We start from the raw sequence: 25,190 nt of genomic DNA on the forward strand, positions 1-25,190 counted from the left end.
AATGTGGAAAAAGTGATGCTCTGTGAATACTTACTGTATGCATTATATACATTATACATCCGGATGAGTATTCATTGGTGGTCATCTTGTACACATAGAAGCTGCCCCTACAACTGAAAAAAAAATCTAATCAAAGTGAGTCGCAGGGCATATCACATTAGGTGACCAGTTTCACGGGTTTGATTCTATACTACCTCTGACTCACTAAGATTATGTAAAAGAAGTCTACAACTGAATATCACTGGAAAAGTTGTCTAATGTGACGTGGCACTAAGCAGCACTATTAAAGAACTGTTACTGTTCTGTTGTGACAATAGCTGCAAGATTCAGAGAACAATAAAAAGTATTTTAAAAGGGTAATGATTACACTGATAAGAGGCAAACCAAAAAAAAATCTTTTCACTAAGCCTTCTACCTTATTCACTTTATAACACAGTTTGTAAAGCACTTTGGTGCAGGTCATATAGTTTTTTGCCAATAGTGGTAAACCGCAATTTTGATGACCCGTAAGATGTTGGTTTGATTTTTATTTTTTTATGCCTATAACTTTTCTTAAGTAAGACATTTATTAAGTATGTGTGTTGACATAAAAAGTGATGTTATCTCCTGCAGCATAGTGCACATTATAGGAATGTGTTGGTTTGATCTTATGGTCCTAATTCACTCGTTGAGTGAGAGATGAATATATGTTTTAAAGTCAGGGTTTTGAAATGACATAAAAGGGCAGGTAAAGGCCATGCTTTGCTCTGTGTTTTACTGTCATTAGTAAGACAGTGGTAGTAGGAAAAGAAGCTACACATTAATCCATCTGAGTAGCAGATAAAAAGGATGGGATGAAAAAACATCTTATGGTTATTGCTCATCTTCTGTAGCTCTTGATAACAACTTGATAATAACTGCTTCTGTTCCATCACTTTCTGTACTGTATGTATTTATTTATTGTTAAGACTGTACTAGTGATGTTTCAATGAGATTATTGTTATGTATGTTGAGTGGAATGAGCATTACAACAAGAGGTAATGTACTGTATATTCACAAAATAGCTCATATATTGTTATTGTGCAGAATTAATCACTAATACACTTGTTTGTTTATAAAAACACTTCATTTTGAAAAATTATTACCAGGTACATTATGCAGGTATCTGCTGAATGTTTCAGAATTTTTGATTATAGACCAATTAGAATCACAGCTGTTGTGAATTGAAAATTGTGTTATGTTTAATCACAGTTTCCATGTGAAGTCATTTAATTGTAAAAATCTAGTGTAAGCTTTAAAGTAAACTTCCCTTATTTGTTGGTTAAGTTTCATCTACAGTTAGGTTAATGGGTAGCATTCTAGGCAGCTTTCAGTAATGAACGTGTGCTTGCTTATGACAAGGTAACATTACTGAGTAGTGCCTTAAAAGGGATGAACGTGGTTTTGGAAAAAGGGTGATTATGTTTAACATTAATAGCTACCTTGGAACAAAGCACACATTTTAGGAGTTTTTGAGGGTTATGCAGTACTATTTTAAACTTTTACTTTAAGGTTAATAGTTACGTTAATATGCAAATGTGATTGCCTGATACACTGTCTTATCCTAAACAATTTGTTAATATGTAGTTTGTTCAGATGCTGTCATGGACAATTAAAATAACCAAGGAATGCAGCTTAGGTGAGTAAATGTTTGTGGCTCTTATTATTTTTATAATGACCAATCTTCCTATGATTATTATTGTGATATTTCCCTCTACTTAGCCTTTACCTGTTTTCTTCTGGGATTGGGATTAACACACACCTACGTAGATAAATGCATAACCACAAAAGTACCGTATGAAAGATGTATACACATGCACGTTATTCCCTAGCACTTTAAACCACATAATTACTGTATGAATAACACATGCACAGTCTACATTCCCTAGTACTACAATAGACTTAGTATCAAAGACACGAACAACTTACGATATCTTCGATATATCCATCCATAATCCGAATATCCATGATCTGAATTCTGGGGCCAATCCCAGCCAACACAGGGCACAAGGCAGGAACCAATCCTGGGCAGGGTGCCAACCCACCGCAGGACACACACAAACACACCCACACACCAAGCATTACACTATGGCCAATGTAGAATCGCCAGTTCACCTAACCAGCATGTCTTTGGATTGCGGGAGGAAACTGGAGCGCCCGGAGGAAACCCACGCAGACACGGGGAGAACATGCAAACTCCACGCAGGGAGGACCCGGGAAGTGAACCCGGGTCTCCTAACTGCGAGGCAGCAGCGCTACCACTGCGCCACCGTGCCGCCCTATCTTAGATATATCTCAGACCTAAATATTACTTTTGGTCTCCAAGAATATATTCAAACGTACAAAGACTGGCTAAAGGCCATTTATCAACCAATGAATGTCTTACTTTTACGCACTGTTTATTATTGGACATAGCTCTTTGTCCTCAGCTCGATAAACTTTGCATCTTGGATCATATGGAACTTCCTCACTGCTCCAGGTGCTCTACAAAAATGTACCTTATTACTTTAGTCACGGAAAGTCTGGAAATATATAGACTTTAGTAAAAGCTTACGAAAAGTTAAAGATGTGAAAAATGAATGTTCCAGGGTACGTTGATTTAGCAATCGATATTCATGTAATGCTTTTGCTGACGATCAGATGAAAATGGCTGCACGTTGCTGGTGCCCTCTTCTGGTGTCCCTCTGTCCTCTTTTGATGTCGCTCTGTTTTTGTTGTTTAGTCTATCATATTTATTTTAAAATTCCATGTGAGTTTCACAATATGTGATTGTTACATGCACCTGATTGGCTGGCTGTCAATATGATGGATGAATTGCTCAAACTGTTTAATCTGTTTGAGTACGTCCATTTCCCAAACAATAAAGTTTTTGATGTTTTAAGAACTTTCCTGTCCCAAGCTGTTAACTGGTTTGGCAATTTCTAGCCCCATGGCATTTCCTTCTGTTCACAGGTTGTAAAGTAACCGGAAATAGCTTGAAGCATTGGCATGTCTTCCCATCCTTTGCTGTAAACCAATTTAGTCCTAGATACAACAAATGTTACTGTACCTTGATTACCAGTACAATTTAGGAAAACAGGATACTTTGATGTTAAAATTGCCCATGTTAGTCTCCTGTATTTAAATTCATCTTGTTTGGCTTAAATAAAATATTGCAGATTTTGCACACCTGAACACTATAATGTTTTTATATATATATATATATATATATATATATAAAGTTCTAATATATGTTTTGCAAAAATGGTTCTGATGTAATAACAGCTATGTGACTCAAACACTATCAAGGTGCAATTTTGTCTTTATTGCTATTTTGTATTTTTTCCAGAGGATCCTCTACTTTGCAAAGGGCTGCTGTCGTTGATGTTTAGTTTACATGTTCTGTATAAGAGCCCTGTGAGTGTCTTGAGGGAGTTTGCTCAGAACATACATAGCCAGCTTGGGGATATTGATCAGGTACAATAATTGCATTTTGAACTATTTTTATCATTATTATTCCTATTTTTTATAGTTTAGAATTTTACTTTTGCCCCAGCATTACTTTGAAATAAAGACTGCATTATTTCACAATTGTGATTGCATGACTTTGAAAAAGTATTCAGTTCATGTTTCCTATTTGCCACTGGTATCATCAGGCATTTGTGTTTTTGTCTGTTAAAGCAATTAATAGCTGTGGCGGGCGGCTGGAGGTGGTACCCAGCCAGGACGCCCAGGAGGACCGGAGGAGGGCTTGTGCCTCCTCCAGACCACGAGGGGGCGACCGCCCTGGTTGTGTTGGGGGCCACGGTAGAGCCCAACCCTGTAGGGGCCCGTGGCCACCGCCAGGGGGCGCCCCGGTGCCTAAAGAACCCTGAACCTCAGCACTTCCGCCACACCAGGAAGTGCTGGGGGGAAGAAGACTGGGGACACCCAGAGGGCTTCCGGGTGCGCAGCTGGCACTTCCGCCACACGGGGGTGTGTCCGCGGAGGACTGCCGGGAAGCAGCTGGAACCCATCCGGGCTGCTATATAAGGGGCCGCCACCCTGCATTCGAGAGCGAGAGTTGGGTAGAAGAGGACAAAGCCATAGAGAGAAGTGGAGGTGGCCAGAAGGAAGGCACGGAAGACTGTGAGGCCTGGACTTTGGGGGATCGGTGCTGGAGGCACTGGGTTGTGCACTAAAATAATTGTAAATAGTTGTAAATAAATGAGTGTGTTGGGTGCAAAACCATTGTCCGCCTGTCTGTGTCCGGGACCCATTCCACATAGCCTATGTAAAAGTAAATGTATACCTATAATGTGAGTTTAGTTCTGGTCCCTCTTTCACTAACAACACTAACAAGAAGACAAAGGCCCGCATGTGTACAATGATACCTTTTTTTCATGCAAAATCTACCCTGCTTTTGCATGTAAATATTTTTAGTGATAGTGTTTTTGCAGTTGATTATTTAAAAGGTGACTTTTAATCTATTCGAAAAATCAATGCAGAATAAACTGTACATTTCTGGGATGGAAACATGTATTAGGGATTATATCATTATTATAGCACTTGCACCAATAGAAACAAAAACAACTAGGAGATACTTAACATAAACTAATCTTTATGTAGACTAGGCTAAAAGTCACCATCTGGCTGATTTTCAAAAAATAAGGTCACTTTTTTCACAAAGGTTTCTATGAATCTAGAAGCATATTTACAAGAAAACAATTTTCACAAACACAATGGAGGATTTTGATCTTTGATATTTATTTTGTGTACTTAACTGAAAATCATTTAGGAAGGCATAATTATATTAAAACAGTAACCTAAATTAATAATTATTGCCAGGCGGGCTGCTGGTCAGTCAAGCAGAGTAAAGTCTGTGCTTGGTATTTATTTATTTGCCAATAATCATTAGGAGGTGAATGAATGTTTGTAAAAAAACTTAATAATCTAAAAATTATATGTAAACATTTCATTGTAAAATTGAATTGGAATGTTAATATATAGTATTATATGCTTGTATCATCTTTAGTCATAACAACCACAGCCATCAGGGCATTAAAGGTATCGTTTAATGTAGCATTTATTGTGTATTAATTCAAGTGGAGGTGACCTAACTTTTATAAGTGCTTAAGATTTACAAAATATTTATCTCTAAGATTATATTTTGCAGTTCTCTTGTTTAATACTTCATTCATTCCATTGTAGAATTAGCATTTGGCTATACTATAGAAAACCATGTATCAGTTTTGGAAAATGCTTATTTTATTCCTTCATTTCTTTAGTAAAACTTGAAAGTGCAGGTCTAAGTTTGTGTGAAGTTTTTTTTATTTTTGCGCCAAAGGTCACATTAATGTATTTTTTAAGGCAAGGGGTCATCATTATTCTGTATGTAATAGCAGCAAAAGGACATTTTCAAATAACCATTAAAGGACTTTATACCCTGCCTGTTTAGTCTTCATTAGTTTCCTTAATTTTCCTTTTTTTTTTCCCCATTTAGGATGTTGAAGTGGAAAAACAGTTTGATTTTGGTATAGTAAATCTCAAAACTGCAGCCCCTACTGCCACAGTAAGTTGTGATGTAAATATTATGTCATCGATGAGTTTTATTGTTCATGTAGCATGTCATAAATGAGTTCAAAGCATGACCATGGATGTGAATGATTGGTGCCTTTTAAAGAGCTGTCCTGCCTTGTGCCCCAGTGCTACAAGAATATGTTTTGACCCCCGGCAACCCTGAATCGGATTAAGTGGGTTGAGAATGTTATATCATATTATCATGAAATGCATACCGGTATGTCTGAAACAGACCATATACAGTATAAATTGTAATTCCACAGCTCTCTGATATTTTTCCCTCACTTCTCTTTTTAGTGGATTGTGTTTAGATCAGTGTATGCATATTTACTTTCTGTCGGCTACTCAAGACTTTTTCACAGACAGCTTACTCAGCAGAAGAAATAAAACTTTATTAACAGCTATCTTATACTTTCATAAGACTGGAGAGATTATTAAAAAGGTGCCTGGCTCAGTATTTACACTGTCAAACTGTGTACAGTTTATCACATTTTGTTATTTTCAGTTGCTGGTTTTGGCACAAGTCGGGAGAATTTTGGATGAAGTAGACTGGTTGATCAGTAAGCAGAAGGAGCAACTTTCACAAAGAAAAACTGTAACAGGTACTCTGGCTTTTGAGTTGCTCGGGGTCATTTGTTTTTATAGGATTTTAAATATCTTAGGTTTACATTATCCTAAGCCTCAAAGATTGTATTTCTGGCTCAGTTTAGTAAGAAGTGATTCACCCAATGAAGCAGGTTACGGAGTATTATCTTTCCATGTGGAACAGGACAAACTGTACAGTACTGCTACATAATTGTTTTTATAGTTACTAAAAGATAGATAGATAGATAGATAGATAATTTATTAATCCCAAGGGGAAATTCACATACTCCAGCAGCAGCATACATAAAGAACAATATTAAATTAAAGAATGATAAAAATGCAGGTGAATATCAAAGTTATGGAACATGCATTTCCCTTTGGATATTCTCATGCTAAAATCTTTGGCTGACAGATCACAAAGAAGCTAGAATCAAACTAAATCGTGTAAAATAATTTTGAGCTTTTTTTGTGAAAAATTGTGAGTGACAAGTTAATGGGTTTTTTTTTTGTTGCTTAGTATTGAAAGTGCCTTGGATTTCACTTTCCTCTCATTTTGAATACACGTCAATGAACTTCTTAGGTGCATACACAGTAAAAGAAGAAGGGTATCAGCTGTGAGTCATGCATTTTAGATTTGAAGTTGTACAAGTGCATCTTGTTATTATGAGACTTCGTGACTGAAAAGATTCTGAAAGCCCTTACCTGTCTGAGCCGGGTTTTAACTTGACATGTGTTAAGGATTCATAAGGAGAAGTGTGGTTTATTTTATTCATTGCTTTATTTTAAATACATATTATTTTATATATTTTATGTGACACACAGAATCATTTACAATTGCAGAATTTCAGTTTAAATAAAGCAGTTCATTAAAAGTAAACCACTAAACATCATGCAGGTTGTACATGGCATTATACAAATATGGTGCAACAAGCAATGGTCCTTATGGTAGCCCTCCGTACTGATTAGGCCAAAAAGTATGTAAAACGGTGCCTTAATTTCAATACTTATTAAAATAATCTCCTTTCTTACTGTAACGTGTGATTTTCTTCTAAATTATAAATAAAGAGGAAAATATTTTTTTCTTCTTTCTTTAAAAGAGGATGCCATGGAGACTCAAATGCAGCCTGATGCAACCGAGAAGGCTATCTGCCTGCAGCTGGGCACCTTGCTGACAGTCCTGCATGAGTTGGTGCAGACGGCATTGCCTCCTGGAAGCTGTGTGGATACATTATTGAGAGAAATCTCAAAGTTATATACTATATTGACTTCACTTGTTAAATATGTGAGTGCCTAAGTTTTATTTTTTCATAATAACACGTTTTTTTTTTTAATTTTGGAATGTTCAGAAATTGCACCGTGCTTAGTGAAGTATCAGAGGAAAATGTAATATCTTCTAAAGGTCCTGCATATCCATTATAATGTTTTTACCCTACTTCCTAAAATATTTTGATAACAAAGCTATGCCTAGCAATGGTTACTACATTTTATTATATTGATGAATGTTCTCTTTGTTCTTTTGTAGTATATACATATCTACACGTATCAACTTGGTCATTTCCCAAGCAGGTTTGAGAAGCTGGTGAGTAATCCCTGTATTATTTATTTATCTCTTCATGTTTCTTATCCAAATTCTCTTTCTTGATTTAGATATGGATGGAAATGCCTTACTTTTACATTACAACTATAACTTTATTTTTTTCATTTCTGGTTTTAAATGGTTAACTATTTTTATTTAATTAAGGTTAAACTTTCTGGATCACACTTAACTCCCCAGTGCTACAACTTCATTACATATGTGCAGGTAATTATTGTGATTTTAGTGCTTTTAAATAATTGATGTCAATTTCTAAAGTACATTTTTCCCTCCTTTTGTTGCACTCACTCCTAGTTACTTTATGTGGTATCATACTCATCAAATTGTGGTCTTTATAGTTGTTATGTTCACATCATTTTTTTTTTTTTTTGTTTTGCAAACACCAAGAGTGACAGTTTGACTGGTGGAGGAGAAAAAAAGAAGAAGAAGAAGAAAGATGAAGCCACATCATCTGTTTCAGTACAGTACTTTAAATATTCACACACTTTAACATTATTTAGCTTCTGGGTACTTCCTGAATTCAACAATTGCATGCAAGTCCTTGAGCTGACTATTTTTTTTTTTTTTTGAGTAGAGAATTTCGGTTTTCACTCAGGCATATAATACTATGATGTGTTACTATGTGTCTTTGGTTAGACAAAACTAGACCAAATTTATTCCTTTATTTCTATATATGTATGGTACTTTCTTTAATAATTTGCTACTCATTTCCAAATGTTCTCAAAAACCTGAGATAAACCTTTCATGGTATTTTAAAAATTAAGGGTTCACTTGCTTTGTAGGTGAGCTATTTTCATGGATTAGCCTTTAAATTGAACATGAATGCGTTAAGTAATTAGTTTTCTATTCATTTCTCAGGCCAAAATGCTGCGGGAGACTCGAGCCATTCCCAACCTAATCTTCAGTATCGAACAATATGAAAAATTTCTCATTCATTTATCCAAAAAGTCTAAGGTAGGATTTGAAAAATACTTTTTTATGCATCTTGGTAAAATTTTGCTTTTATACAATAAGAATTTATCTTCTATCCTTAGAAAAGTATTTCCATTCGTCTATTATATTTTAGTACCATTGTCCAATTTAAAGGTCATGAAATATAAATGCGGTCTTGTTATGGTAATGCCAAAAACATTTATATGCAAAACATTTTTATATTAGCAACGTAATTTGTCATATCACCCCCCCAGAGAGCCCCCCACCCCGAGATACACATACCTTCTTTGAAAAAGCTACCAGAGTTATTAGGTTAGAGAGAAACCCACACCCCCACACCCCCCATTTTTAAGGGGAAATAAGGGCCAAGGCAGAAAATGAATGGAGAAAAGTTTAATGGGGAAAGTACCGGGGACAAATATAACATGGGGAGGGATATTATTTTAAAAAGAAGGGTTTTTTTTTTATGTGAATTACCTTCCTATGGAAATAAGCTTCATACCTTCCACAGATGAAACTTTAATCCTGCAGTAGCCAATATACTGAAGACCAGCCTGTCATTGCACTGCCCATTCATCTGACATCTCATGTGTAATTCGTTAGGGTCAGAGTGGTCTGAGATTGTTGGGGCCACATGATAGTGACATCTTTGTGACGTTTACCATTACCATTTCCTATGAGAGATTTATATGCAGTAAGTTAATTCAACTTTAATATCATTAAAAATGCATTTGTAGAGTTATTTCATTATCATACTCGTTTATTAGTTCAAATTCTTAACCTATTGCCGGTCATTTTGTAGTGGGCTTTGTGCTGCTAAGATTCACACCGTCGAAGGGACAATGATTGATTGATTTATTTTTTCGGTGAGGACTCCAGCAATGCACCCAGCCTTAGTCTGACTCACACACAGTCACGGAGACTTGACAACAAAGGGCTTAACCAATAAAACTGAATATATTAAACAAAAAAGAAGGTAAAAATATAACTAAACAACAAACAAAAACACAATCCCTCCCTAGCGCCCAGTCAGCGTTCTCAAACTACTTAAATATGGCAACAACAACAAGCACGATAAACAATAAACATTTCCATAACGCATTCCAATATGCAGCGGCAGCAGATAATGTGGAGTGAAGGAGAAAAATGACAATCCAGGGAACAACTTGCTGTAAGTAATGTATTAACAGTCCTGCCAGTATTCCTGCTGTGGTGAGATTTGGGTACGCTCCCTCCGACAAAACCCAATTATAAATCTGACTTGCTGCTCATACTACAAGCAGGCACAAGACAGTCCATACCATACAGGTGCGATGTTGACAAACGGATGGGGAACTCGGATGCAGACAGCAGACCCCCTTACTGTCTGGCCTGCTTCCCTTTAAAGCTCCTGCTGGTCAATCTTGTCCCCAGCAGCCACTGTGCCCTCTGCTGCTGTCCAACCAGGGCCACTGCAGGGACTTCTGGGAGTTGAAGCTTTTAATTCACATAGCGCTGCTATAGTATGTTAATATTTTTGCATTCTTTTGCAAATGGTGTACAGGATAACACATTGGAAGTCGGAAAGTATTTTCCATCAGAATAATTTTAAATACAGTGGTACCTCGGTATACGTGGAATAAGTCCAACTTGGTATACATCCTGTTTGGACGTGAAAAAGTTTGCTTTGGAATACGACTTGTGTGCTAGAACACCGCGTGCTAGCCTTGTTTACCTCTCTCGAGACAAAGCCATGACTGCCCACGACTGTCGGTACGCCAGTTGCTTCTACGTGGTGGTGTTCTGGGTAGACAGCATAAAGAAGAAGGACGCCTCACACCTGGACAAACTTGTGAGGAAAGCAGGCTCTGTTGTAGGAATGAACCTGGACAGTTTGACATCTGTGGCAGAGCGACGGGCGCTGAGCAGGCTCCTGTCAAACAGACAGAGGAGCAGCTTCAGCGACAGACTGCTGTCACCGTCCTGCTCCACTGACAGACTGAGGAGACCCCACACTGTGCAACTCTTCAATTCCACCCGGGGGGGGCAAACATTAACATTATACAAAGTTATTGTCTGTCTGTTTTACCTGCATTTTTATCACTCGTTTAATTTAATATTGTTTTTATCAGTATGCTGCTGCTGGAGTATGGGAATTTCTCCTTGGAATTAATAAAGTCCTGTGGTGGGTTGGCACCCTGCCCGGGATTGGTTCCTGCCTTGCGCCCTCTGTTGGCTGGGATTGGCTCCAGCAGCCCCCCGTAACCCTGTGTTCGGATTCAACGGGTTGGAAGATGGATGGATGGATTAATAAAGTATCTATCTATCTAGCATTCAGTGAACAACCTGCACTATAACTCTCTGTGAATTTTCACATGATTTTGTGTTTTTCGCGTAAATTTGAATTGATTGTTGAAAAGTATGAAGGTGGTATGCGTATCCGGGACTTGGCTGCTGTATGCCGAGAATGACGGTATCTATGATTGTGAAAAACAAAGACGTTATTAAAAAGTAAAGTGAGGTTCAATTTTCATTTATTTCATCTAATTGCTTTTGTATTTATGTATTTTAGTATTAAGCAGCGTTTAAATTATTTTATACAACCCCATCAATGTATAATATGCCAATAACAATAGGATTTTTTTTTAATGAGAACGCATTCATCATTTTCCCTTTATTTCTTATGGGAAAAATTTGTTTGGTATACGTCCTGTTTGGTATCAGTCCAAGGATCTGGAACGAATTAAGGACGTATACCGAGGTACCCTGTAATTGTAATGCAATATTCACAATCTTCAGTCTGCCCATAGTCATGTAAAAATTAGAAACTTGAAAGGCTTTTACTCTGTTTTTATTTTTTATTTTTTATAATCCTTTGTCTAAAAGGTCTGCTCTGACGTACTCTGTCATTTCTCAGGTAAATCTGATGCAGTACATGAAACTCAGCACATCAAGAGATTTTCGTATTAATGCTGCCACGCTAGAGGCAGCACTTCAAGAACAGGAAGGAGTAGAAAATGACATGCAGCAGGTAAGGGCAAATAATCATTTTTAATACAGATTATCATCAGTCAAGTAGCCCACAAGTCTGCTGTGTTCTGCTCCACATCAGAACGAGCCATGGAATGGTTCTCATTGTGATCTGCTGTTTTTGTTTCAGACGTCCTTTCAATAAATTCCTAGAAGGGTATGTTGACTTTTGCTCAAATTTGTGGTGATCACAACAATTTCTAAACCTATTTTTTTCCACTACAAGGCCACAATTGCATAAGTAATTGACTCACACAAGTAGTTTTTCATCAGTCCATTATATCTGTGTCCTTCAGTGCTGTACGAATGAGTTGGGGGACTTTATTCTTTCAGTGGGTGAAAAGGTTTATTAGTGAGTGATAGCAGCAAATCGACAACTTTAATTGTTGCCATGTGCACACAATGAAGGGCTGCTCACTGAATCTGTGTGCGTGTTATATAAATATATATATATATATATATATAATTTTATTTATGCTATATGTGTATAAAAAATCCAAGGCTGACTGACTCACAAGCTAAGCAACACACTTATTCGCATTTAGTTAAAAAGCTGACATTTGGCAGGATTCTACTTCTATAGCAGTTTGGTACCCTTTAAGAAAAGACATATCAATATTTAAGGGTAAAAAGTTCAGTAGAAAAATCTAAAAAAAAAGACTGATTTGATTATAATTGGTGACATGAAAATGACCTGACCTGTGTTTTTTATATTTGTCAATAATAACCCTGGGTGAGTAGGTTATGGTAACACACAAAGTGCTGTGAAGGAGCCGTGCAGAGAATTGGGCTTTGCCTCTTTATGCAGATGAAGGCTGCCACTCAATGAAAGTGGAAAGACGAATATTCAGCCAACTTCAAGTGAGACGTGGTTAGCAAGAGCGCTTGAAAGCCTCACGGCAGGTGCTGTGGCTGTCAGCATAGGCGGGAGGGAGAGAGGAGTAGAGGATGAAGTGGCGGCCTTGGATACACGCAGTACTTCCTATTCTGTCAGCAGCTTTGTACTCCTCACGATCCAGTATAAAATGCATACATATTCAAGGATGGCCAGTGTGTCCTTTGGATCGTTGGGCCTGTTTATCTACAGATACATTGAAGAACTCGGGAGCTGGGGGGTCACCCTTGGTGGTAACATACATGCAGTACTGTGGAGAACCGGGACACCCCTTTCAAGGTCAGCGGGCGATGTCCCCCTATATTCCATTTCTACTTCAAGCTCAGGATAACAACACACGCCATGAGCACTGGCATGTCTTAGTCACGTTAAAGGCTTGTTTGTTGCATGGGTCACGTACTGTAAATATGCTACCTTTAATCATAAAATAAAATCATTGTTAGAACTTTTATGACTGGCTAATGCATTCAGGACAAAGCCATAATAATGGGGAGAATATATATATATATATATATATATATATATATATATATATATATATATATATATATATATATATATATATATATATATATATATATATATCGTATACAGAAAAGTGCTTGGTTAGTTACACAGAACATCTGATAATGTGATTAATTGACGGCCCTGTACCCGAGGCCCCTTGTCTTTGCTCTCGGCTGCCATTTTAATCACTTGTGTTGACTACTGACAGGAGCGGCTATTAGACGCTTAAAACAGGAAAGTGCAAAATGTACAAATTGAAACAATCTTTAAGCTACATGTGAAATTATATGAAATGCTGCAGATTATTTGACTCTCTCTGTTTTTAGCCAGAGTGATTTTTGTACTCATTTATCCATCCATCATCTAACACGCTTATCCAGGCCAGAGGGCGGTTGGTAATATGATATTTAAACGTATTTATTATGTGCTATTTGAACGTATTTATTATGTGCATACTCTTATTGCGTAAATTTGCACCCAAGTTAACATTTCTCTATTACTGAGGACAAGTACTGCACACAAGTTTTTCAATCACCTGTACATTTTTGTTAAGTGATACAACAATAAAACTGACTTGACTTGAGCTCAAGCCTATCCCAGCAAGCAACAGGTGCAGGCATCAACAAACCCTGGACAGGACAGCAGCCCACCACAGGGTACTCGTGCACACACACACACACACACACACGCACCAGGGGTCGATTTACCAGTGCCAGTCCACCTAACCTGCATTTCTTTGGAATGTGGGAGAAAACCGAAACAAACCCCTGCAGGAAAAATCTGAGGCGTGACTCCAGACTTGTTGCTACAGGGCGGCAGCGCTACCACTACATCAGTCTGAACCTAATTTGTTGATAATTAACATATTTACGTTAAATGCCACCTTAAAAACTGTGAAAAATGCCCTTTATTTGAGTAATACTCCGTTCGAGGAGGGGCCAACGCATTCACTAAAGTTTTGTCTCCTGTCTTCCCCCAGGTTTGTAGTAAAGACAATCGAGAGTTTATGAGGATTAGATTAGAAACATTACAAAGAGAATTTTTTTGGCCCTATATAGTCACTGTTGGGAGATTGGTAATGTGCATGCGCTTTTAGCCACTCTGTCATTTGATATTAATTATTATAATGATTATAAAGTTTAAGCATTTTATGGTATCACAGTAATCTATACTAATAAAAGGCAAAGCCCTCACTGACACATCACTAATTCTCCAACTTCCCATGTAAATAGAAGGCTGAAATTTGGCAGGCTCATTCCTTACAACTTACTTACAAAAGTTAAGCAGGTTTCATTTTGAAATTCTACACGTAATGGTCATAACGGTCGACAACGTCCGCCGTGTTAAACTTTCTTGTTTATGGCCCCATCTTCACAAAATTTGGTAGGCGGCTTCCCTGCACTAACCGAAACCAATGTACGTACTTATTTTGGTGGTATGATGCCACTGCCGGCTGCCATATTCAACTTTACAACGGTTTTTGTTACCTATGGGCCCATCTTCAAGAAATTTGGTACCCAGGTTCCCAAGGCTAACTGAATCCTACTTACGTACACATTTACATCCATAGCCTGCAGCTCGGTCACCGTGTGATGCAGCGTTGGGTCCCCCATCCCAACGCCTCCCACGTTGCTGGCTGCCTGCATATATAAGGCCGTCCGTCGCTCCGGTCTCTTCATTCCCTTCCTTGCTTCACCACGGGATTCACGTCTCCCTGCTTATAACTGCAGCCTTTTTATTTAATCCACGGCTTCCCCGCTGTTTTATTGTTCATTTATTACGATTATAGTGATTGTGTAGGTATTTTAGATTTACTTTACATTGTTCAGGTACCCATTTCCTTTATCATTCCAACCATACCCCCATTAACATGTCTATCGAGGTGATCACCATCAATCAAAGAACTGTCACTTACCGAGTGGTTTCCATGCCCGGAGATGGCACCTACCTTTTCCATTCTCTTTGTTACATATTTCACGGCCATATCAGGCTCACTCTTGATATCCGGTGGAACATTGTGTCTTATGTATTGAATGACTGGGACAGGTTCAAGGTGTGAACTGATGACGGTACAGAGATAATTATACTACACAGGAGCACTAGAAGAGTGAAATGCTTAAGCCCTTCACCTATGGTTCTGCATGTGAGTTGATGGCTGCCGCTGAATTGTTCGGTTGTCACTTTCAAGTGTACCGAAATGGCCAAACATTTTACACCTTTTGACAACCGCCAATGCCTCTTAAACATCTTAGATTCACAGGTGACAATTTCAGTAGTGGACACTTTGATGTTTATGAATGTTTAAACTCTCAAAAGCTGGATTGTGAAGTTATCAATGAAACCGTTTGTATACTTATAGACAGATGCCGAATGTCTCTTCAACACAAGTCCTACAAATACTGTCGTAGTTGAAACAAACCATGAAACTCAAACCGTTTATGACAGCAGCAATCCAAGCTGTGAGATTTGAGGCAAGATTACTGTTCACATGGCCAACTGTACGTTGCATGCTCAAGAGTAAGCTCAGCACACAGCTTGGTCATATTACAACCGGAGGGCCAAACTGACAACGTGGCATACAAAGAGACCCCTAACAAATAATTATTGGTACATTTTCCCTCAGTTTAAAAAGTTTTACTTTTCTTCTTAATAAACATTTTAAGGCAGTACTTCGCCGCTGCAAACCGCAGGTATTTTGCTAGTGTTTATAAAATGAGGCCCCAGGAGAGGAGTTGTTAAAACAGACAAGAAATCCTGACCAGAAAACCGAGCGAGAGAGAGCGCAAAAGCCAAATCATACCCAAGGATCGAAACCTGAAGCAATAAGTCCAATAAAGAAAGGCAAAGAGCAAAGTTTGTATTTGAATCCATCCAAGTTGGTACTGTAATTACAATTGTGTAATTCGCACAACCTCCGAGATGGCTATCCATGACAACTGCATATGCAGAACTTTTATAGCTACACAAAATGGTGATGACTGGAAGTAAACAAAAATAGGATAAACCATGAAAATAGAATACATACGCAAACTATAAACACAAGCAGAAAAAACATGAGGAACTGAGACCCTTTTATGCTTAAGCCGCACTTAATGTACACATTTTGGATTGTTATCTGTGAATGGTAGGTAGCCTGTAAGAAGTTTGATTCAATCCCAGCCGCACAAGTCCACTGCGAGAAGGAGCCAAACGCAGCTCCTCACCTGGGGTCTCTAGTGTTAGTGGTCCTGGCTCGCTGCATCTGAGCAGGAAACAGCACTCTGAAGACCACCTGAAGTCAGTGGCCCCCAGGTGACGTGAGACGTCGGCTCCACCACAGGTCTGCCAAATTCGGTTGGGGTGGGGAGCAGTTATTTAGTATGAATTTTTAATGCAAACTGTGCTCACATTTTAAAGTAAATAAATGTGATTTGAAATTTAAAGTGTTTTCAAAAAATAAATAAACTAAACAGAAGATAACTCCCTCCTACCGTTTGAAACCTGACAAGAAATGCATTACTAGAGTTTGGTGATCATTTTGACATTAAATCATGTTCTGAATCACACATCACACCAGTTCTTTTCAGTAATTAGTTTTTGTCAGTTCTTCTGACTAGAATATGTACTTTTCAATTAATGTCAAAGTTAGAATAAAGTTGTAATGTGCTATTAAAAAAAAAAAACTTGCCTAATCCAGTTCAAAATCGCAGGGCTGGCTGGGTGTCCATAATGTGGGAACCTACTGTAAGGTGGACGCAGGGTGCCAGTTTATCGCAGGCCCTCTCACTGAGTTGTAGTGTTGCTCTGCACACAAATGGAACAAAAAGTGATGGAGGATTTACTGATAAACCTCTCTGTATTGACAGTGTGTACGGACGATTATTCACTGATGATGTGTGTGATCAGCACGCCAACCTGCTGTCTGTCACCAGAACAGCCCAGTATTTGTAATCGTATTTTAATATTTCTGAACAAGTTTTATAAAACACGAGTCTCAGGAGTGACCAACATCGGCCTTATAGAAAGGGGCTAAACACAAAAAAGCAGTCTTAGAGTTTCATGTCTTGGGCTATTTTTCTTATGTTTGAATTAAATGTTTATTTTTATATTTATCAAGTTCTTACTGACATGTCAAGCCGAATTCTAAGTGTGGTTTTTAATTTAACAGCAGACTCAGTAAGTAGCTCAGTAAATCTTACATTGTGTCTTTACAGAACAGAATGAGCGAAGAGACAGAGGAGAGTCAGGAGCCAAAGAAAAAGAGAAGGAAAAAGTGAAGCAGCGAGGCGCAAACCCAACACGCGGCGTACTCAAGCCACACACGCTGGATTTATTGTGTAAATATTAACGGTATGGAATGAAAAGATAAAGGAATAAATGTCTGCTGTCCATGAACAGTGTAACTACTGCTGAAAGATTCGAAACTGGTATTTTCACAGCACACAAGTGATGCAGGTTCTTGTATTTACAAATATAAAAATACACATGCTTAAAAAAATATTTTATATTAAATATTCTTTTCATGTTCAAAACTGTATAAATTCCAGTTTAACCAAAAAAAAAAACAAAAGTAAGCTGGGGTAGTTGGCGTTCAGGGCGCTAGTGTGGCCGGCTGGCCTTGTTCCACATTCCTTGTTTGCCTTTTAAATGTTTTTTTCTTTGTTGAGCGATCCTTTGGTGATCTTAATGGTCTGATAAATATCCAGAGCCTCTCCTAAAAGGAAATGAAAGAAAGCAAATTGTAATTGTACAATGTAAAATAAATATTTAACACTAACTCTAATATGGGTGTACCTCCTGTTGTTTATGAAGGTCATCACAACAAAAAAACTGATTGATAGACTTAGTAACAGTTTTAGATTTCTCAAAACATACATCAACTGTTAATTTGAACAATCTGAGTGTGTTGATGGCCTGAATGCTTTTGTTTTGTTGAGAGATGAACTTCTGTCCCTTAACAGACAACTAAAACTAAAGGACATTTTACTTCAATGTCTGTAAGTAAACACACGGCTACTCCAATGCTTACTGAGCGTCATTTTTTCATGTTGTTTTTATACGGTAGTTTTAACGTACAGGAATTTGCAATATCACACCCACCTTGTGCAATACCAAATCTCTTTTCTATGCCTGTAGGATTGGACGGAGTGGCACAGTCCATGGTCACTTCTTTCCGCAGACATTTGTCAATATCTACTGTGCTAAAGAATGCCACCGACTGTGGCAGATCGTTCATTCCCAGCTTATATGCAAACATGCTCCTGCAGACAGAATGAAACAAGTAAACCACAACTGGGAAGATGGACTAATACACGTAGAGAGTTAACTTACAAACATTATACAATTAAGACGCCACACACAGTCAATCCATTATTTGGTAAGAGCACAGACCTGCCCTCATCAGTCATGAAGCCCCTGGCCTTCATGGGTGTTTTACTCAAATGTGGCTCTTATGGAGGTCCTGCAGCTGACAAAGCGGTGGTCCTGAGAGGCGTATAGCTAACATGAATCACAGTGTGATCTAATCTGGGCAGCACACTGGCACAGCAGGTGGCATTACCATCTCTTTGCCTGAACGCCTCTCTAACTGCTTATGTAATCACCCGACCCCCAAAATGACTTCTTTCACAGCATAAGGGCTACACGCTTTGTCGCATTTTACTGACCCAAAACAGTACACCTGGTAGAAAGCCAATACAGCTCACCATCCAAAACACGCCATTCCTACAGTAAAGCATGAAGGTGGAAGCATACTGTCGTGGGGGTTACTTCTCTGCAGCAGGGACTGTGGGCGCTTGCCAGGCTAGAAGGAAAAATGGATGGGACACAAAACCTGCTGCCCTCTGCAATCAAGTTGAAGATGGGAAGAAGGTTCACCCTTCAACATGATGATAACCCAAAGCACTCAGCAAAATTGACTACACAATGGCTGAAGGAGAAAACAGTGAATGCTCTTTTGTAGCCTAGTCAAGGCTCAGAGCCTACTGAAAATCTGAGGAATGTGCCATTTACAGTCACCATCCCATACATATTAAAAAAACGCTAAGAGGCCTGGCATCTCAAACAGGGTCGGCTCATAAAATGGCACAGACTGCTTCCTGCAAAGCCCTGAGTAGGTGTCAAAAGTAACTGGCTGTTTCTTTATAAAAATAGCAAGCCGTCCAAAGAAGAAATGTGTCTAAAATGTGTACAGTTTCTGCACGGTAGGTTTAAGTCTGGAGGAATATTTCAAAGAAAATCAAATAAATAATAAGCGTTTTCTGGCATGTGACAATAAATAAATGATCACAACTTGCTCGATAAGCTTTGAACGAGATACTAATAGTAGCCAGTACCAATAATAGTTTGTCTGGATTTAACCAATATTAAAATTGTATGCAGTGTGTTTGAAACTTGTTTAATATACCTCAGTTACCATTTAAAAACTCCACTGGCTGAGTTAAAAAAGAAAAAGCTAATTGTAATTTTAAAAATGCATGCACGATTTTATACAGGCTATGAGGTAAGTCCTGCAAAGGTTTCTGTGAACAGTCTGAGATGTTTATTCTACCAACTGCCGCTGTGTCTACTGCTGGCATCATCGACCTTTTGATATCTTCTGGTATTCTAACGGTTCTCAGTGGTCTACAAAACACCTCCTTCACACTACCAGTATATGGACATTTATCAAAACACTTTTAAATGGGGTGATGAAGAGGGATTCTTCCTTACTGAGGCACATTAAACATAATATTTGTTCTTCAGCTATTGATATACAGTAATCCCTCGCTATATTGTGCTTCGACTTTTGCGGCTTCACTCTATCACGGATTTTATATGTAAGCATATCTAAATATATAACGCGGATTTTTCGCTGCTTCGCGGGTTTCTGTGGACAATGGGTCTTTTTACTTCTGGTACATGCTTCCTCAGTTGGTTTCATACAAGGGACACTATTGGCGGATGGCTGAGAAGGTACCCAATCTGAGCACGGAGTTAAGTTCCTGTGTGCTGATTGGCTCAATGACAGAGCGCCGAATTTGATTCCACTGCGTTAACCAGGAACTCTTGTCTCATTCATTCAGCATCAACGTGTTTCGCTGTGTAGAGAGTTAACTTTTGTGCTCTTTTGTGTTTATCTTTGTGCATAGTCATGCCCTTCGTTATGTTTCCAAAACGATCTTCTCCTGCTACCGCTTCAGGGGCCGTGCCCAAGCGCCAATGGAAGATGCTAACGATTGCCGAAAAGGTAAAAGTTTTGGATATGTTGAAGGAAGGGAACAGCTACACAGCTGCAGGGCCCCATTACGACATCAATGAGTCCACGATTATTTTTATTTAAAGAGGAGGAAAAGAATATAAGATCTACGGCCCCAGTGTCCTTTAACCAGGGCACAAAATGAGTTGCAAGTGGATGTAATAAGGCGATAGTCTGGATGGAATCTGCTTTAAGGATTTGGATTGAAGACTGCTGGAAGAAGAACAATGGCAGTGCTACACAATCGCCTGAAGAGGCTCCTTTAGAAGAGCTGTAACGCTCTCCTTTGTTGTGCAGTAAAATTAAACTCGTTATCGGACAAGTTGTCGTGTCATTGTTGGTGAGTAACCATAATTAATTTTCTACTTACAGTACTTAGTACATGTACATATGTTTAGTGTCACTGTACACACATTTTACTGTATACAATTTTTCTTGCATTGTATGTATTTATTGCTGGTGGCCTGTCTATCATAATAGCTGTAACATATGTGATATTAGAGACGATCGATATCTTTAAAATAATATTTAGGTTTTACTGTATATAAACAGTGTGTTTACATACATAATTTCAACAAATCTTACCTAATATCTAAGAGAATATAAAGGGTTTATGCTGTATAACTGTGCGGGAAATGTTTATAAGAGTGTGGGAGAGTTTATAAGGGCTTAAAATGTATAAAAATAACCATATGAACATATAGTTTGTACTTCTCAGATTGTCACCTTTCGCGGGGGGTTCTGGAACGCAACCCCCGCGATCGAGGAGGGATCACTGTAAATTCAATGCATGCCATAACGCTGGACACATAGTGAGGCCCAGAACAGTTGCACATGATCTCTGAAACTGCCTTTAGTGTAGAAAACTCCCATGGCATTATATGCTGCTCCACTTAATCCACTCTCCCTTCATAATGCCCTGAAAATCACATTCTTGTGCTGCATCCATTAGTTTCATTTCAACATTCGAATCTTGCACCATGGACTCTCTTCACTTCACAAGCTTGGGTGTCATTCCCCCCTCTGCCCCCCTTTCTTGTACTGTACCAGTCTCTGCTGTCAGTCTTCTCAGTTTGATTATTAAATAAGTTGTGAGGTGGAGAATATTAATTGTATTTTTGTGCCACAGAAATAAAAGCTCTCGGTGATGCATCAATGGTGCCATTTCACATTGTGCCACAATAAACAGTATGTTAAACAGTGGATGGGCGTATCTTTCAACTCAGAGTTCAAACTTGGATCTCGGCTCATATGGCGAGCCATCACAGCCCCTAGTTGAGGAAAAATTGCTCAAAGCTGCAGCTGCCACAGGCAGATCTCCCAGAATTACTCACCCCATCGCTAAGCCCTTGTGCACTGATGCATGAAAATGACTTTTCACTTCTGCTGCATGCCGTGTCAATTAAATAAATAAATACATGCATACATAATTAAATAAACAGAAAGAAATAAGCAGAAAATACATGTGCTTAGTGGCGCATTTAACTAGGTATGCTTATATTGTATATCATTTTGTAATTATTTATTGCCAAGTCTCTCGATTTTGTCCAAAACATTTCTCCTTACTTTAAATTTGCATGAAAATTTAAAAATATTTAATTATGCAACTAAAAAGTGGTAACTTCGATTTACTGTGCCTATAAAATACTGTGTTGCAATGTACTTATAGACATACATTTTTAAGCACCAATACTACAGGACTTCAATGTCTAGTACACTCATAAGGGACTGTGTGGGACTGCCTCATCATTAACCCTGAGCCTCTCTTGGACTTTGGAATTCAATGTATAAACAATTAACCCTGACGCCTGTTTAATGTAATACAGTGGAACCTCGGTTTACGAGTAACTTGGTTTACTAGTGTTTTGCAAGACGAGCAAAAATTTTTAATAAATTTTGACTTGATAAACGAGCGATGTCTTTCAATACGAGTAGTATGGATACACTTTGTCTGCTGAGCGTCATGTGATCACAACTGAGCTGATGGTTCTTCTCTCTCTCTCATCTCGCTCGCCCAGCGCGTCTCTCTCTCTCTCTTTACTTAGCTCGCTCGCCCAGCGCGTCTCTCTCTCTCTCTCTCTGGCAATCGTCTCCTATTCTCCGTCTGAGTCTGTGTGCCTCACTCATAGTCAACATCTGTTTACTACAGCATTGTGACTGTGTGTGTGTGTGTGCACTGTGAAGTGCGAGTCCCCATCTTGCTCCCCAAAACACGAAGCTGAGTCTCAGTACTTTAACACCAGCTTTATTCAGCTTGAAACCGCAACAGCGCTGTTATTTATTGTACCGGGATCTTTATAATGTTCTTTGTATGACCCATTGACGACAGGCGTTTATAGCATGTCTGCGATCTTTTTGGATGCGCTTATACAGCGAACTGCTACAGCGCTGGGAGACAGAGATTGCTTTGGGATGCTCTTCCGCGTGTCGTCCCATTGGGTGGAATCCCACATGAGTTTAGAAACTCACACCAGCCATGATTCTTTTTAAAGGTAAAGTGCTGGTTAATTTGTATTATGTATTTTACTTTATATTTTATATTAATCATTTTTATATGAATAGTTTTGGGTTGTGGAACGAATCATCTGAGTTTCCATTATTTCTTATGGGGAAATTCGTTTTGATATACGAGTGCTTTGGATTGCGAGCACGTTTCCGGGATGAATTATGCTCGCAAACCAAGGTTCCACTGTATATTCACCCGCAAAGTCAAACACCCCAGAGATTTTATTATCCTTGGATGCAGAAAAAGCATTTGATATGATTGAATGGAACTACCTTTTCACTACATTGGAGAAATTTGGGTTTGGCCCGAACATTTGTGCATGGATCAAACTACTGTATACCAATCCAGAAGCTTCAGTTTGTATTAACAACATTTGTTCAGACTACTTTAAACTAGAACGTGGTACCAGACAAGGATGCCCCTTGTCACCACTGCTATTTGCAATCGCCATTGAACCACTGGCAGTTCATTGTCGAAATGCTGATCAGATAAAGGGGATTATTAGAGAAGGACTTGAACAGAAAGTTTCTCTATATGCAGATGATATGGTACTGTATATATTAGACCCACAAAATACTGTGCCTGCAGTCTTAACAGCACTTACAGAATTTCAAAAGATTTCTGGTCTCAGAATTAATTTGACTAAAAGTGTGCTCTTTCCAGTGAATTCTCAAGCACACAATATCAGATTGGATACCTTCCCTTTTATCATCGCAGATCAGTTTAAATACCTAGGGGTAAACATCACAAGTAAACATAAAGCTCTTTATCGACAAAATTTCGCCATCTGTATGGAAAAAATTAAGCAAGACTTGCATAGATGGTCAACGCTTCATCTCACTTTAATTGGAAGAATTAACATTGGTAAGATGAATATCCTCCCTAAACTTGTCTTTTTATTTCAAAATTTTCCAATATACATCAATAAATCATTTTTTAAGAAATTAGATTCAACCATAACCTAATTTATTTGGAATTCAAAACATCCACGTATCCAAAGAGCGACTCTACAAAGGCAGAAGGTGGCATGGTTCTGCCTAACTTTCAATTTTATTACTGGGCAGCAAACATACAAACTATAAAAACCTGGACACAAATAGATGAACATACACAGGCTTGGTCTGCAATAGAAATAAAATCCTGCAGTTCCTCTTTATATTCCTTGCTTTGTGCCCCAATAAATGCAAGTTATCACCAATATACTAATAACCCACTCTAAGTGCTTCACTCACTTAGAATATGGAACCAATGTAGGAAGCATTTTAAGATGGAGAATCTTTTTATCTGTGGCACCTCTGCATGAGAACCACCTTTTTCAACCCTTGCAAACATATGTGGTTTTTAATATCTGGAAAACATTTGGGATTAAATGCACTAGGCGCACCTTTACTATACTATTTACATGTTTATGGTACACATAGTAACATCGTTTTTGACTCATTTTTCTGGGGTTAAACATAACACTAAGGAGGTTAAGAACTCCTGGCATTTTGTGACAAACATAGAGCAGTAAAATGAAATGGCATTCATTACCTTGTGAGTAAGTTGGTAATCTGGAGGGCGAGTGCTGCCCGATACCGATCCTCACTTCTGACAAGATAACGTACTTCATCATGGATGCTGATACAAAAACGGCCATCAATATCGTACTCTTCAAAAAGCCACTTCATTGAGACAAGCATCAGATGAAGATAGTCTACAGCAGAACTCTGCACCACCCAGTTTATTCTGCTTGTGATAAACTAAAAAATCCAAGAATGCAACAGTAAGCTGTCATCACGTCTCTTACAATCAAGTGAATTCTTCATTATACATTTCCCTACACAAGTATTGGGGGAGTTAAGAGTTGACATTATTAGTGAATTCACAAGTAATTGTGATTTGAGATAAACACGTGGTAAAAATTATAAAACAGAACCTGAACATGCTTTAATACATCTTTGAGTGCACCTGCTATTAACCAAACCTTATACAGTGGAACCTCAGGTCACGACCGTAATTCGTTCCAAGACTCTGGTCGCAACCCGATTTGGTTGTGACCCGAAGTACTTTCCCCCATAGGATTGTATGTAAAAAGAATCCGTTTCGGACCGTACGAGCTGTATGTAAATATATATATATTTTTTTTAAAGATTTTTAAGCACAAAAATAGTTAATTATACCATATAATGCACAGTGTAATAGTAAACTAAATGTAAAAACGTTGAATAACACTGAGAAAACCTTGAACAGAGAAAACTAACATTGCCAGAGTTCATGCTACAGCCTTACGAACCACTCGCTGTAAACACTTTTTTTAATGAGTTTTAGGCACTGGGAAAAAAAAATGAACATTTGAAAAATCCGTAATTTATACAAAAACTAACCATAAACAACCAAGAAAACTAAC

At 38.3% G+C, this 25,190-nt stretch overlaps 2 protein-coding genes across 10 annotated transcripts in view; one reads left to right on the plus strand and one right to left on the minus strand.

Annotated features, from left to right (window-relative positions):
* Positions 1-17,841, plus strand: part of fanci (FA complementation group I) — a 62,538-nt gene extending 44,697 nt beyond the window's left edge. For both annotated transcript variants that reach the window (XM_039773021.1, XM_039773020.1), the window contains exons 28-38: positions 1,606-1,657; positions 3,347-3,474; positions 5,480-5,548; positions 6,062-6,158; positions 7,239-7,423; positions 7,664-7,720; positions 7,883-7,942; positions 8,123-8,194; positions 8,594-8,689; positions 11,565-11,678; positions 17,273-17,841. In XM_039773021.1, coding sequence (XP_039628955.1) covers positions 1,606-1,657; positions 3,347-3,474; positions 5,480-5,548; positions 6,062-6,158; positions 7,239-7,423; positions 7,664-7,720; positions 7,883-7,942; positions 8,123-8,194; positions 8,594-8,689; positions 11,565-11,678; positions 17,273-17,335 — 993 coding nt within the window. In that variant the 3' untranslated portion in view covers positions 17,336-17,841. The remainder of the gene's footprint in view (positions 1-1,605; positions 1,658-3,346; positions 3,475-5,479; positions 5,549-6,061; positions 6,159-7,238; positions 7,424-7,663; positions 7,721-7,882; positions 7,943-8,122; positions 8,195-8,593; positions 8,690-11,564; positions 11,679-17,272) is intronic.
* polg (polymerase (DNA directed), gamma) overlaps positions 17,548-25,190 on the minus strand; it is a 77,671-nt gene continuing 70,028 nt past the window's right edge. For all 8 annotated transcript variants that reach the window (XM_039773027.1, XM_039773026.1, XM_039773025.1 and 5 more), the window contains 3 exons: positions 24,335-24,543; positions 18,159-18,319; positions 17,548-17,772 (listed from right to left, as the gene is read on the minus strand). In XM_039773027.1, coding sequence (XP_039628961.1) covers positions 17,702-17,772; positions 18,159-18,319; positions 24,335-24,543 — 441 coding nt within the window. In that variant the 3' untranslated portion in view covers positions 17,548-17,701. The remainder of the gene's footprint in view (positions 17,773-18,158; positions 18,320-24,334; positions 24,544-25,190) is intronic.

This window comes from Polypterus senegalus, chromosome 12, assembly GCF_016835505.1.
Source record: "Polypterus senegalus isolate Bchr_013 chromosome 12, ASM1683550v1, whole genome shotgun sequence".
Taxonomy (NCBI): domain Eukaryota; kingdom Metazoa; phylum Chordata; class Cladistia; order Polypteriformes; family Polypteridae; genus Polypterus; species Polypterus senegalus.